This window comes from Trachypithecus francoisi, unplaced genomic scaffold (assembly GCF_009764315.1).
Source record: "Trachypithecus francoisi isolate TF-2019V2 unplaced genomic scaffold, Tfra_2.0 Lachesis_group12, whole genome shotgun sequence".
In the NCBI taxonomy this organism is placed as follows: Eukaryota; Metazoa; Chordata; class Mammalia; order Primates; family Cercopithecidae; genus Trachypithecus; species Trachypithecus francoisi.
This window is the reverse complement of record NW_022681457.1, coordinates 69607591-69619813: the sequence shown is the minus strand read 5'-3', so window position 1 is coordinate 69619813 and position 12223 is coordinate 69607591. Positions and strand designations below refer to the sequence as shown.

At 49.8% G+C, this 12223-nt stretch overlaps 1 protein-coding gene across 16 annotated transcripts in view; it reads left to right on the top strand.

Moving 5' to 3' along the window:
- MROH7 (maestro heat like repeat family member 7) overlaps window positions 1-9911 on the top strand; it is a 91888-nt gene extending 81977 nt beyond the window's left edge. For 11 of the 16 annotated variants that reach the window (XM_033226243.1, XM_033226258.1, XM_033226252.1 and 8 more), the window contains 6 exons: window positions 460-639; window positions 1401-1556; window positions 1934-2056; window positions 6063-6165; window positions 8647-8709; window positions 9574-9815. In XM_033226243.1, the coding sequence (XP_033082134.1) occupies window positions 460-639; window positions 1401-1556; window positions 1934-2056; window positions 6063-6165; window positions 8647-8709; window positions 9574-9815 (867 nt within the window). Of the gene's footprint in view, window positions 1-459; window positions 640-1400; window positions 1557-1933; window positions 2057-6062; window positions 6166-8646; window positions 8710-9573 lie in introns of all 16 variants that reach the window. The other 5 variants (XM_033226241.1, XM_033226246.1, XM_033226247.1 and 2 more) reach the window with 5 other exon arrangements.
- The last annotated feature ends 2312 nt before the right edge of the window (window positions 9912-12223 follow it).

The window sequence follows — 12223 nt, the reverse complement described above, 5'->3', positions numbered from 1 at the left end:
ACAGTGTGTATAGGAAGGGCAACGGGTGGCACAAGTATTCCTATTTTACAGATCAGGAAACTGAGCCCAGATTGTTGGTGCATCATTAGCATTTTTAAAAGTGCTTTGTTTTTCTCTACCAGGCATTGTTGCAGTTCATGATGTAGCTGCTATGAAAGGACAGAACATAGACTCAGAAAGCTAACTAATGAAATAATGTGTCATCTACCTAGAACCAAGGAAGGGGGTGGACAGCAAAGGGCCTCAGGGGTCCCAGCCAAGGAGTCAGTGAGGCCAAAGAGGGCTTTGAGGAGCAGCAAGAGGTTGGGTGAGGGTATTCCAGGCAGGTGGGATGGCATAGGCCAAGGCCTGGAAGTGGGGATTGGGTCACCAAGTTCATTTCAGTGAATCAGAGGCTGGGTCTCTTCCTACTTGCTAGCTCAGGTAGGAGCCCTCATCCCAAATGCTCCTGCCCCATAGACCGCCAAAGTGCAGGCCCTCTTGCCCTCCATGGTGAAGGGCCTGAAGAATGTGGATGGGATGCTGGTGGTGGAAGCACTCCACAACCTCAAGGCCGTCTTCAAGGGGCGGGACCGGAAGCTGATGGACAGTGCGGTCTATGTGGAGATGCTGCAGATCCTGCTACCGCACTTCAGCGACGTGAGGACCCTACAGAGCGAAGAAGCGGGAGGGATCGAGAGGGGATCCTTTACTACTTGGGGGCTGCATTGCCTCCTGTGCCCCCACTGGGACCTGGGCAGGGATGGGTCAGCCTACTGGGAGAGGAACTTTGTCCCAGCTGGTCCACATCTTTTTGTAAAGGTTCCTTATTCTAACTGGTTCTGATGGAGGAAGCCCTTTCACAATCGAGTCTCCCCAGAGAGGATCATCTTGTTGTGACTGGTTCATCGAGAGGGGGTACTTTTTGTTTTAAAGACAGGGTCTTGCTCTGGCACCCAGGCTGGAGTGCAGTGGCAAGATCCCAGCTCGACCTCCCTGGCTTAAGCAATTCTCGCACCTCAGCCTCCTGATAGCTGGGACTATGGGCATGCACCACCAATGCGCAGCTAATTTTGCATTTTTTGTAGAGATGGGGTCTCCCTATCTTGCCCAGGCTGGTCTTGAACTCCTGGACTCATGTGATCCTCCCGCCTCAGCCTCCCAAAGTGCTGGGATTACAGGCATGAGCCACAGCACCTGGCCAGATTTTTTTTTTCTTTAAACTGCCCCTAGCAGAGGAGGGGAGGAAGGCATTTTCCTACTTAGCACTCAGGTGCCTTTTAGGTTAGTGGGGGCCTGGCTGGGAAGAGTCGGGAGATCACCAGACCTAGGCTTGAGTGAGGGGAACAATGGCTCTGGATCAGCCGCAGTGAGTGGTGTCCCAGAGGAGGGATCCCCTCTGAGCCTTTGGTCTTCCCCAGTCACGAGACGACGTGCGCTCTTCCTGCATCAACCTGTATGGGAAGGTGGTCCAGAAGCTTCGGGCACCACGCACCCAGGCCATGGAGGAGCAGCTGGTCAGCACCTTGGTGCCCCTACTGCTGACCATGCAGGAGGGCAACGCCAAGGTGAGCCAGGTGAGTGTGCGTGAGCCCTGCACCCTCTACCCCTCCTTCGGGCCCTGTGGGTGCACCTCTTTTTACCTTAACCAAGCCAGAGTCGCAAACAATCCTGGGGGTGGTTATGTATGTCCAGCCACGTCTGTTTTCTAAAGGCGCCCACATCAGGATTCTTCCTCAACATGGCCAGCTTCTGGTCATAGCTGATGTATAAAAAAAGAAAAAGGTCCTAAATCATGTGCAAAATAAAAATAAAATAATAGTAATTTAAAAAATTAAAAATGGTCAACTTCACTTGTACAATTTCAAAAAGAAACTGAGTTTTCAAAATCCCTTTTTCTGGACCGTAGTCTGGCTGTCCACAGTTCTGATATTTTCTTCCTATTGGTTCCCAGAAATGTGTGAAGACCCTGTTACGCTGTTCTTATTTCATGGCTTGGGAGTTGCCAAAAAGAGCTTATAGCCGGAAGCCCTGGGACAACCAGCAGCAGACAGTAGCCAAAATTTGCAAGTGCCTTGTGAGTGCTCCCAGAGAGTAGAGTGGTTCCTTACAAGTGTGTTGGAGGTGGCTAATTCTGTGTCTCTCTATTCCTTCTTTTCCCACCAGCATCCTATTTCCATGACCAACTACAAGTTGTTGGCTCTGGAACGTTCATCTCCACCTCTGGCTTCTCTCTCGACTTCTAGTGTTCTCTGTTCAGTGGCTTCCTGCATACCTCACAGGCACTTCAAGCTCAGTTTGTCTCTTTTGAGCCTGTGCCTTTTCCTTTCAATTCCTCCTTTTCCCTCTATATCCCCTAAGCAGAAACCTAGAATCATCTTGGGTTCCTTCATCTCCCTCACCCTCCACACTTGATCAATCTTGAATATCCCGAGTATCTTGGAATCTGCTTTTCCCTCCCCACCCTGCCACCGTCATTGCCCTTAATTCAGGGCACCAACATCCCTTGGTTAGGCTATTGACCCAGCCACCCAAGGGATCTCCCAGCCTTTAACTTCATCCGCTCCAATCCATTTCCTACCCAGGCCATCAGAATGGTCTTGTTAAAACACAGTCTGCTTGTATGAGATCTCTGCCTCAAGGGCCGCAGTGGCTCCTTTCCTACAACATCAATTCCCAGAGTGTATTACCTGCAACACCAGTCTCATAAATATATGCCCCAGAGGGAGGAAAAGAAGTTTGAAGACAAGTAAGTTTAGGAAATACTACACTGACATTCTGCTCTTGGAGATTTGCAATGACATCAGGAGACTAAAGGCTCTGAGATGTTTTGTGCTGAGGAAATGTGTTCATGGTTGTCTATATAATAGTTTCCCAAGCTTATTTAACCACGGAGCTTCCTTTCTCGGTGACACCTGTGAAAATCATGAGGTAGGAGCAAGCCGCACTCATGCACACACACACACACACACACACACACACACACACACAGAAGCACAACTCTGCAGGATACACCCTAGTCCTCCACATGGCATTTGGGAAGCTTTGCCTGCAGTCTCAATCTACCTTCCCTGTTGTTGTGGGCAGCAGTGAGCATATGAGGGAGTGCCCCTGGGACCAATACCCGTGGAAGGGAGCGGAAGAAACAGGAATAACAAAGGGAGAAGTCAAGTTGCAATGTAGCTTCAGCAGAGGTCTCAGCCAACACTGCCATGAGATTCCCAAATTTGGTCCGGGGTCAGGTCTGTACACTCCTGTGTTCATCTGTCACTGGATGCCAGTCACCCTGGGAAGGACTTGACCTTGGGCCAGGCAGTTCTCAGTCCAGGCGATGCCCAGAGCTGGGGGAATTAATCCCTCCCGTGTGAAGAGACATCTGAGTGGGGAGTCCATGATTCCCCACACCAATCTAACATAAATACACAAAGCCACAAATTGTTATTGGACTGAGAAAAGCTCCTTGGCCACCACTGTTATCAGTAATGCTCAAAGCCTCTGCAATTGAGGGTCTAATGATATTACCATCACATTCCAGTGGGAAATAGAGGTCTGGAGGAAGTGCCTGCCAGGGTCACTAATTCAAATGCTTACGGTGGTCAGTGACCAGGCAGATAATCATGAGTGGTGTGGAAGTGGTGGTCCCTGAGCAACCTAGAGAGCCCAGGCCCCATTGAAGGTAGGGGTGAAGAGCTCAAGCTCACCGTACAGGCCCCTCACTTGCCAGCTCCTCTGGTTTCACGAGAAAAGCTAGAAACTTTTTTTTTTTTTTGAGACGGAGTCTCACTCTGTCATTCAGGCTGGAGTGCAGTGAGTAGTGAGATCTCTGCTCACTGCAACCTTCACCTTAGGGGACTCAAGAGATTCTCCTGCATTGGCTTCCCAAGTAGCTGGAATTACAGGCGTGCGCCCCCACACCCAGATAATTTTTTTGTGTTTTTAGTAGAGATGGGGTTTCACCATGTTGGCAAGACTGGTGGTCTCGAACTCCTGACCTCAGGTGATCTGCCCACCTCCGCCTCCCAAAGTGCTGGGATTACAGGCGTGAGCCACTGCACCCGGCCTACATTTTTATAGGACATGAATTAACATTCAATGTAGCTCCTTTTTTTTTTTTTTTTTTTTTTTTTTTGAGACAGAGTCTCGCTCAGTCACCCAGGCTGGAGTGCAGTGGCGCTATCTTGGCTCACTGCAAGCTCTGCCTACCGGGTTCACGCCATTCTCCTGCCTCAGCCACCCAAGCAGCTGGGACTACAGGTGCCTGCCGCCACGCCCGGCTAATTTTTTGCATTTTTAGTAGAAACGGTGTTTCACCGTGTTAGCCAGGACGGTCTCGATCTCCTGACCTCATGATCCACCCGCCTTGGCCTCCCAAAGTGCTGGGATTACAGGCGTGAGCCACCGCGCCCGGCCTTTTTTTTTTTTAATGGAATTTCCCTCTTGTTGCCCAAACTGGAGTGCAATGGTGTGATCTCTGCTCACTGCAACCTCCAACTCCTGGGTTCAAGTGATTCTCCTGCCTCAGCCTCCTGAGTAGCTGGGATTACAGGCATACGCCACCACGCCCTAATTTTGTATTTTTAGATGGGGTTTCTCCATGTTGGTCAGACTGGTCTCGAACTCCTGACCTCAGGTGATCTGCCCGCCTTGGCCTCCCAAAATTCTGGGATTACAGGCATGAGCCACCACACCTGGCCAGATGTAGCACGTTCTAAACACTGTGCTTGTCATTGCTCTGCAGGCTACTGTAGCCCGTGGCTGCCAGCTTGTGACCTCTACAGGTCCTCGGTTTCTTCTTTGAGTCCTCAGTTTCTTCTTTGAGTCCGCAGTTTCTTCTTTGCTCTTCAGGCCATCGAGAGCTTGCTCATTTAAAGGTCAACCTCCAGGCTTAGCTTTAAGAAGGGGCTGGTAACCAATTCATTCATTTGTTTATTCATTCATCTGATACTTTTTGGGCACCTGCTGCAAGCCAGGCCCTGTCCAGGGTGCTGAGACTCTGAGCTGAGTGAAACGACCCTTCTCTTGGGGGAGCTCCAGATACAGTGGGGGGAGATAAGTATAAATAATTACAGCATGGTGTCATAGGTGTCATGAAAAAAGATGAGCAAGATCTGCTAGAAACATCAAGGGTGGTGGGATGGAGCTCTGCCTAAGGGCTGTGGAAGGCTTCAGGGAGGAGGTGGCATCTGAGCTGAGGTTTAAAGGGTGAGAGGGAGTTTATGACGTGAAGAAGAGTGGGAAGGGCACTCCAAATAGGAGCAATTTCTTGTAGAGGGTGCAGATCTGGGGATAGCTGGCCATGTCCTCGGAGTGCAGCATGGTGGGCATGACAGGTGGAGTCAGTGGAAAGAACTGAGACTTGGAAGGAAGGTCAGACCCAGAATATGATCATGAAGCTTTGCATGCCAGGCCTAGGAGCTCAGACCTTGATATACATAGGTCATCAACAGGAGAGTTATCAGATCAGATTTCTCATCTTCTCCCTCAACAGCTCCTTAGCTGGACAAGCTCCTTAGCTAGACAAGCTTCTTAGCTGGACAACTTTCTCCTACTTTCTACCTGTCAAACCCATCCTGACTATCTCTGTCAGACTATTTTACCCAAAACATGGCTTTCTCACTGTCCTATTACGAATAAATCAATGTTGCCTTCCTATTTCCTAATGTACAAGTAAGCCCTATTTTTGTCTGGCTTTTAAGGGCTTTTAAGACCCCCTAACTCTCCAGTTTATCCCCATTGCTCTATACCTTGAATCCTTCACCCTTGTCAAACTGTCTCCTTACCTATGTCCCTCACATGCCATGTCCATTCCCATCTCTGGCTGGATCTGCATTTTAGAACTTTCACTCTGACTGCAGCAGGGGGATAAATTGGAAGAGGAGACACCCAAGGCAGGAACATCATCGAAATGATTGTTCTAATCAGCTAAGAGGAGATAAGCTCTGGCCTCTGGGGGGCTCATGCAGAGGCAGCAGATGTATTTAGGAGGCAGGGGGCGAGGGTCACCATTCCTAGCTTCAAGAAGAGTGGATGAGCAATTGGTTCCTCTGAGGGGCCAGCACTTTTGGGGTTTCTTTTTGTCGTAGGTCAACACCCACCAAGACAGTGCCTTCATATTCCTCAGCCAGAGCCTGGAATATGCCAAGAACTCACGGGCCTCCCTCCGGAAGTGCTCAGTCATGTTCATAGGTAACCTGCCCTGGCATAAGTCATCCTGCTGCCAGGGCTCTGCCTGCTCTCTGATTTGTTTCCTCCCAGGCTGCTAGCCCTTCCAGCACTTGGGTGGATGCCCCTCTTTGGGTGCAAGGCTTGGCCAGCAGACAGCCATGGTGCAAACTAGAATGGTTTTCCCCGCTCTAAGATCATAGCTTAGGAAGTGAGCCACAGGCTGGATTCAGTCTGAAGTCTTTGTGCAGGTCACAGCCTTGACAACTGTACATGGCAGAACTGCGGATGTACATTTTCTCCGGAGTACAGCATGGGTACAAGCCTAGCAGGATCCTGGGCAAATCCCCCATTGACAACAGCAGGAAGAGCCAATTACCATGGTGAAAAGAGTCAAGTAGAATCTCAGTTCCATGGTTCCCTTCCTGTATCACCCTAACCGGATCATTTATTCCTACTGAGCCTCAGTTTCCTCATCTGTAAGATAGGGATCACCTCCTGTTTCACAGACTGAATGAGAATATTTTTTAAAAGGAGGAGAGGGATGGCACATACAGGTGCTCAATGTTAGCAATCTTCCTTCTTCCATTTCCCATATTCCCAAACTCTGCCTTTTTGAAACAAACAAACAAACAAACAAATAAACAAACAAACAAAAGCACATTCCCCTTGACCAGAGCCCCCACAGGACCCTTCTGATGGCAAGTGGGTGTGTCTCCTCCCATTACTCACCCCTCCCTCCAAATGACCACATGCCCTTCACCAGGGGCCAGGAGACCTTGTTGCAAAGAGGCTTGGAAATGATCCCATTTGTGAAGCGATATTTCTTTTAGTACCTTCCCAAGTTAATTTGCTGTTTTAATCCATCCAGTCATCTATCCACCCATCTGCTGGTTTATTTAGCAAACGTTGATTCCCTACTCTGTGAGAGGTATGATGCTTAGGCTAGAACAACAAAGAGCCCTTCAGGAGGTGATGCTGATGAAGGTGTGTGGTGATAGGGGGTGGCTGTTAACATGATCATGCTGGGGCAGAAGAAAAATGCCCAGGACTGGAGGCATCCCTTAGAATGTGAGGGCTGCACAGAGACATCTACTTCCTATGTGCTGATCTCTTTAAATCTTGCTCCAAATTAATCACTTCTAAAATGGAAGGTCGAACACCCCGGGAATCATCTCTATATCAGGGCCTGTGCTGGGGAAACAGAGTTGAGTAGAGCCTGGATCTGCCCATAGATAACTCCCAGAGCAGTGTTGTGATTATTAACCTGTTTTGGGTTATGGCTTTTTTGTGAGACTCTGAAGAAAATTATGAATACCTCCCTGAAAAAAGTGCATGTATGTATACAATTTTGCCTGCAATTTTAGGATGCTAAGATCCTTGCCCTCCCACTCTCACCCCTCAGTGGATCTAAGATTAAGTAGCTTCTGGTCTGGTGAGAGATAAAATTAATAAATCACAAGTAAAATACACTATGGTATGAACAGATAGAGAAAAGCTCACAGATACTCAAGAAACCTAGGGAAGCACCTAACTTATCTGGAGCAAGGAAGGACTTCCTGGAAGAACCACTTATTAAATTGAATGTTCAAGGACAAATAGGAATTACCAGGAAAAGAAGTGAGGGGCCAGGGAGGGTGGCTCACTCCTGTAATCCCAGTCCTTTGGAGAGTCAAGGTAAGAGGACCATTTAAGGGCAGGAATTTGAGAGTAGCTTAAGCAATATAGCAAGACCCCATCTCTACAAAAAACAAATACTAAAAAAGTTAGCTGGGCATAGTGGCAAATGCTTATAGTCCTAGCTACTCAGGAGACTGAGGCAGGAGGACTGCTTGAGCTCAGGAGTTTGAGGCTGCAGTGTGCTATGATCATGCCACTGCACTCTAGCCTGGGCGACACTGTCTAAAACAAACAAACAAACAAAAAACAATAGTGAGGGAAGGACCTTCTGAGAGGTACAGCCCATTCAAGGACCTGCAAGTACTGCAGGAGCCAGGCTCACAGACTGGGAGCAAGGGAGGGATGAGCAGTGCATCAGAGAAGTCATCAGAAACATATCCTTGACCCAGCAGAGCTGAGTCTCAGCCCTCCAGGGCCCTGCTATAGCCATGCCTGACAAGCATGCAAGGTGCTCAGTGTCTTACATGTTATTACTGCTCAAACTCCCCGTAGAGGTGGACAGCAGAGGCAGCACTTCCCTGTGTCACAGATGAGGAAACTGAGACCCAGCCTGGGTACTGGGCTAGCCTGAGGCTGCACTGCCAGAGTCAGTTGCAGCCCAGATACTGCCCCTATCCTGGTGCCATCCTGCCCACTGGACCAGCCATCCTTTTCAGGACCCCTCTTGGGGAATCTGTCCCAGGGTTCAAATGAAGCTTTGTGTCCTCATGTGTGGGGCTGGAGGATAATGGGAAGAGCATCTCTGAGGAGCTCTGGTCTAAGAGTGGGTTGGGGTGGGGCCGAAGTCAGAAGACAAATGCCCTCACTTCTTGGATTACACTCAAGGGTCCCTGGTCCCCTGCATGGAGAGCATAATGACGGAAGATCGTCTGAATGAAGTGAAAGCTGGTAAGTCATGCTCCGCGTTGGTGAGATTTCAGGGGATAGTGAGAGAGTGAGTAGAATCACAGTGGGTAATAGGGAAAGGGAAGGGATGTGTCCCAAGACAAGGGTCTTCAACTCAGTTCAGTTGTACTAGTTTTTTGTTTGTTTGTTTGTTTGTTTTGAGACGGAGTCTCACTCTATTGGCCAGGCTGGAGAGAAGTGGCACGATCTTGGCTCACTGCAACCTCCCCCTCCTGGTTCAAGCGATTCTCCTGCTTCAGCCTGGCAAGTAGCTGGGACTACGGGCATATGCCACTGCGCCTGGCTAATTTTTGTATCTTCAGTAGAGACAAGGTTTCACCATGTTGGCCAGGCTGGTCTCGAAATCCTGACCTCAAGTGATCCACCTGCTTCTGCCTCCCAAAGTACTGGGATTACAGGCATGAGCCACTGCGCCTGGCCAGTTTTACTAGTTTTTAATCCAGGATGAGTAAAGCATTAAGTACCACTGGGTTACCAAGAGACAGAACACAGCCTCACCCTAGGGGAGCTCACAGTCTCATTAAGGAAATGAGGCTCAAAAGCGAGACCGAAAGCCGTTTAGTGCAGGGTGACTCTTAAGTGGGGACTGACTCACTTTGTAACCAAGGAATATGATGACAGTGTTAAGGTAGGCTGGGACAGTCCAAGAAGGCTTCCTGGAGGAGGCGGATTTTGACTCAGGCTCTGAAAAATGTGAATAATTTGAAGTGCCAGGAGGAAAGTGAGATGAGGGTATGCCAAGCAGAGGGTGCTTAAGCCAAGGCACGGAGATGGAAAAGATTAGGTATGAGACCCGCATGGGGTCCTGGGTCTTAACAGGAGGCTTCTCCCTTCCCCTTGATGCAGCTCTGGAAAACTTGAGACATGACCCAGAAGCATCAGTGTGCATCTACGCGGCCCAGGTCCAGGACCACATCCTGGCCAGCTGCTGGCAGAACTCCTGGCTGCCACACGGGGACTCGTGGGTGTGTAACCCGGCCACCACGCACCACTGGAGCCCCAGCTGTGAGAACCTGCCCACTTCCCACCAGCGGCGCTCCTGGATCATGCAGGCACTGGGCTCCTGGAAGATGTCCTTGAAGCAGTGACGTCCCTGAGTCCCCAACCCTCCTCAGGGTGGTTGAGCTCCAGCCATGCTCCCTATAAATGTCATGTGGCTTACTTCTCTATCTTGATTGTTTCCTTTTGGGACATCCCCCAGGCTCTGGAGCAGTCATCACTTTGAGAGGAGTTTGCCTTGGTTTGTTGGCTCAGTTAATAACTATTGACCTACGTAGTCTGTTTTGCCCATAGTGTATAAGTGAGGAAGCAGAGGGATGAAGTCGTTTCCCCAGGGCCACACAGTGGGTCTGCTGGATGTCTCAGTTTCCCCTGCCCCATATTATAAGAACAAAAGGAGATGATGATTTGGGTGGCTTTCGGGGAAAGGGAAAAAAGGGAAAGAAGAGACAGCCCCACCCCCACGACATCATGCATATCCCAAAACCCTGAATTCTGAGTCCCGCCCTTGGGTCTCTGCCCAGTAATTGGCCACCACAGATTCTAGCAGCACTTACTGAGCACCTAATCTGGGCCAGCCCTGCTCTGGGTGCCACGATACACACATGAATAAGACCCAGCCCCAGGCCCTAGCAGTTCATAGTCTGATACAGTGGTTCTCAGCCAGGGGTGATTTTGATCCGCAGGTAATATTTAACAATGTCTGGAGATGTTTCTGGCTATTACACTTGTGGGGGCTGAGGGGTATGCTATTATCATCTAATGGGTAGCGGCCAGGGATGCTGCTAAACATCCTACTCTGCTCAGGACAGTCCTTCAACAAGGAGTTCCCCATCCCAATTGTTGAAAGTGCCATGGTTGAGAAACTTTGGTCTAATGAAAGTGTCAGAAACATAGAGAGACACCAACAGCACAGCAGGTCAGTATGGGGGCCGCGGCGTCCCGAGGAGGCACATAGACCATCTGGCGGTGAAGTGTCAGATAAGGCTTCCCAGGGAAGAAACTCCCCTGCAGGGGGTTTGGAAAGAGCATGTATGGGAGGGAGCAGGACACACGGGACCAAGGAACAACTGCAGTCCTGCAGTGCACAGAGCCCAGAGAGAGAGGGGAGAGGAGTTCCAGGCTAGAGCCAGGGAAGCCTTGGAGGCTGTGTTAAGGAGGGAGACTTCATCCAGATAGGAGTGGGAAGGCACTGTGGGCTGCTAAGCAGGGGAGGGATGTAGGCAGATGCCTGCTTTAGAAGGCGCCGCCTCCTAGGGATACAGGAAACCTCAGGCACTGCTGGTGAGATGGTAAATTGGCGCAGCTCTTCTGCAATCTGTACACATCTGTCATTATTTGGTCACTTCAGTCTTACTAAGTTCATGTATACCCACGACTGAGCAGTTCCACTCGTAGATACCTAGCTCGGGGGAATCTTCCACAGGTCCATAAAGAGAGATGCATGAGGAAGTTGATAAGTGTTCTTTGTGGTGGTGGGGAAAGGAGGCAGCCTGGGTATCCATCCCTTGGGAGAAGATGTGTGCCGTGGGGCCCTGCGCAGCAGTTAGGGGCTGCTAGATGGGACCTAAAACCCAGTGCTGTGGGGAAAAAGTGCATCAAGAATGTATACACAGAAGGTGACCAGGCGCGGTGGCTTACTCCTGTAATCCCAGCACTTTGGGAGCCTGAAGCAGGTGGATCACCTGAGTCAGGAGTTTGAGACCAGCCTGACAAACACGGTTAAACACCATCTCTATTAGAAATACAAAATTAGCCAGACATGGTGGCACATACCTGTAATCCCAGCTACTTGGGAGGCTGAGGCAGGAGAATCGCTTGAACCTGGGAGGCAGAGGTTGCAGTGAGCCAAGATTGTGCCATTGGACTCCAGCCTGGGCAACAAGAGTAAAACTCTGTCTAAAAATATATATATACACATACACACACACACACACACACACACACACACAAGAATTCACATTTTGCAAGAACACTTAGAAACTGAGAAGACACAGTAAACACACTAGAGGCCAGGTGTGGTGGCTCATGCCTATAATTCCAACACTTTGGGAGGCCGAGGCGGGAGGATCGCTTGAGACCAGGAGTTCAAGACCAGCCTGGGCGACATAGTGAGACCTCCATCTCTATAAAACAAAACAAAAAAAATGCTAATAAAACATGCTAGAATGATTGGCTAGGGTAAGGAGGAGGGCTTTGGGGTATAAAAGGGAGTAAATAAAAAAGGAAGCAGAAGCAGCTCACTATGTCGTGGAGTGAAAGGACTGGATGGCAGTGTGGACAAGAGCACCATCAGGGAGACTTAGCCAGAAACTGCTGAGGGAACAGTGGCCAGACCTTGCAGCATAAAATGGAGAGGATGGCCAGGCCTGCAGGAGACTGAGGAAGGGGACTTTCAGAGCCTAGTAGTTGACAGAATGGAGGAGGGAGGAGGGAGAGGGAGGTGCTGAGTCTGGCACCCAGGTCTCTGGGTGGATGACTGAGCCAGTGGAGCCCA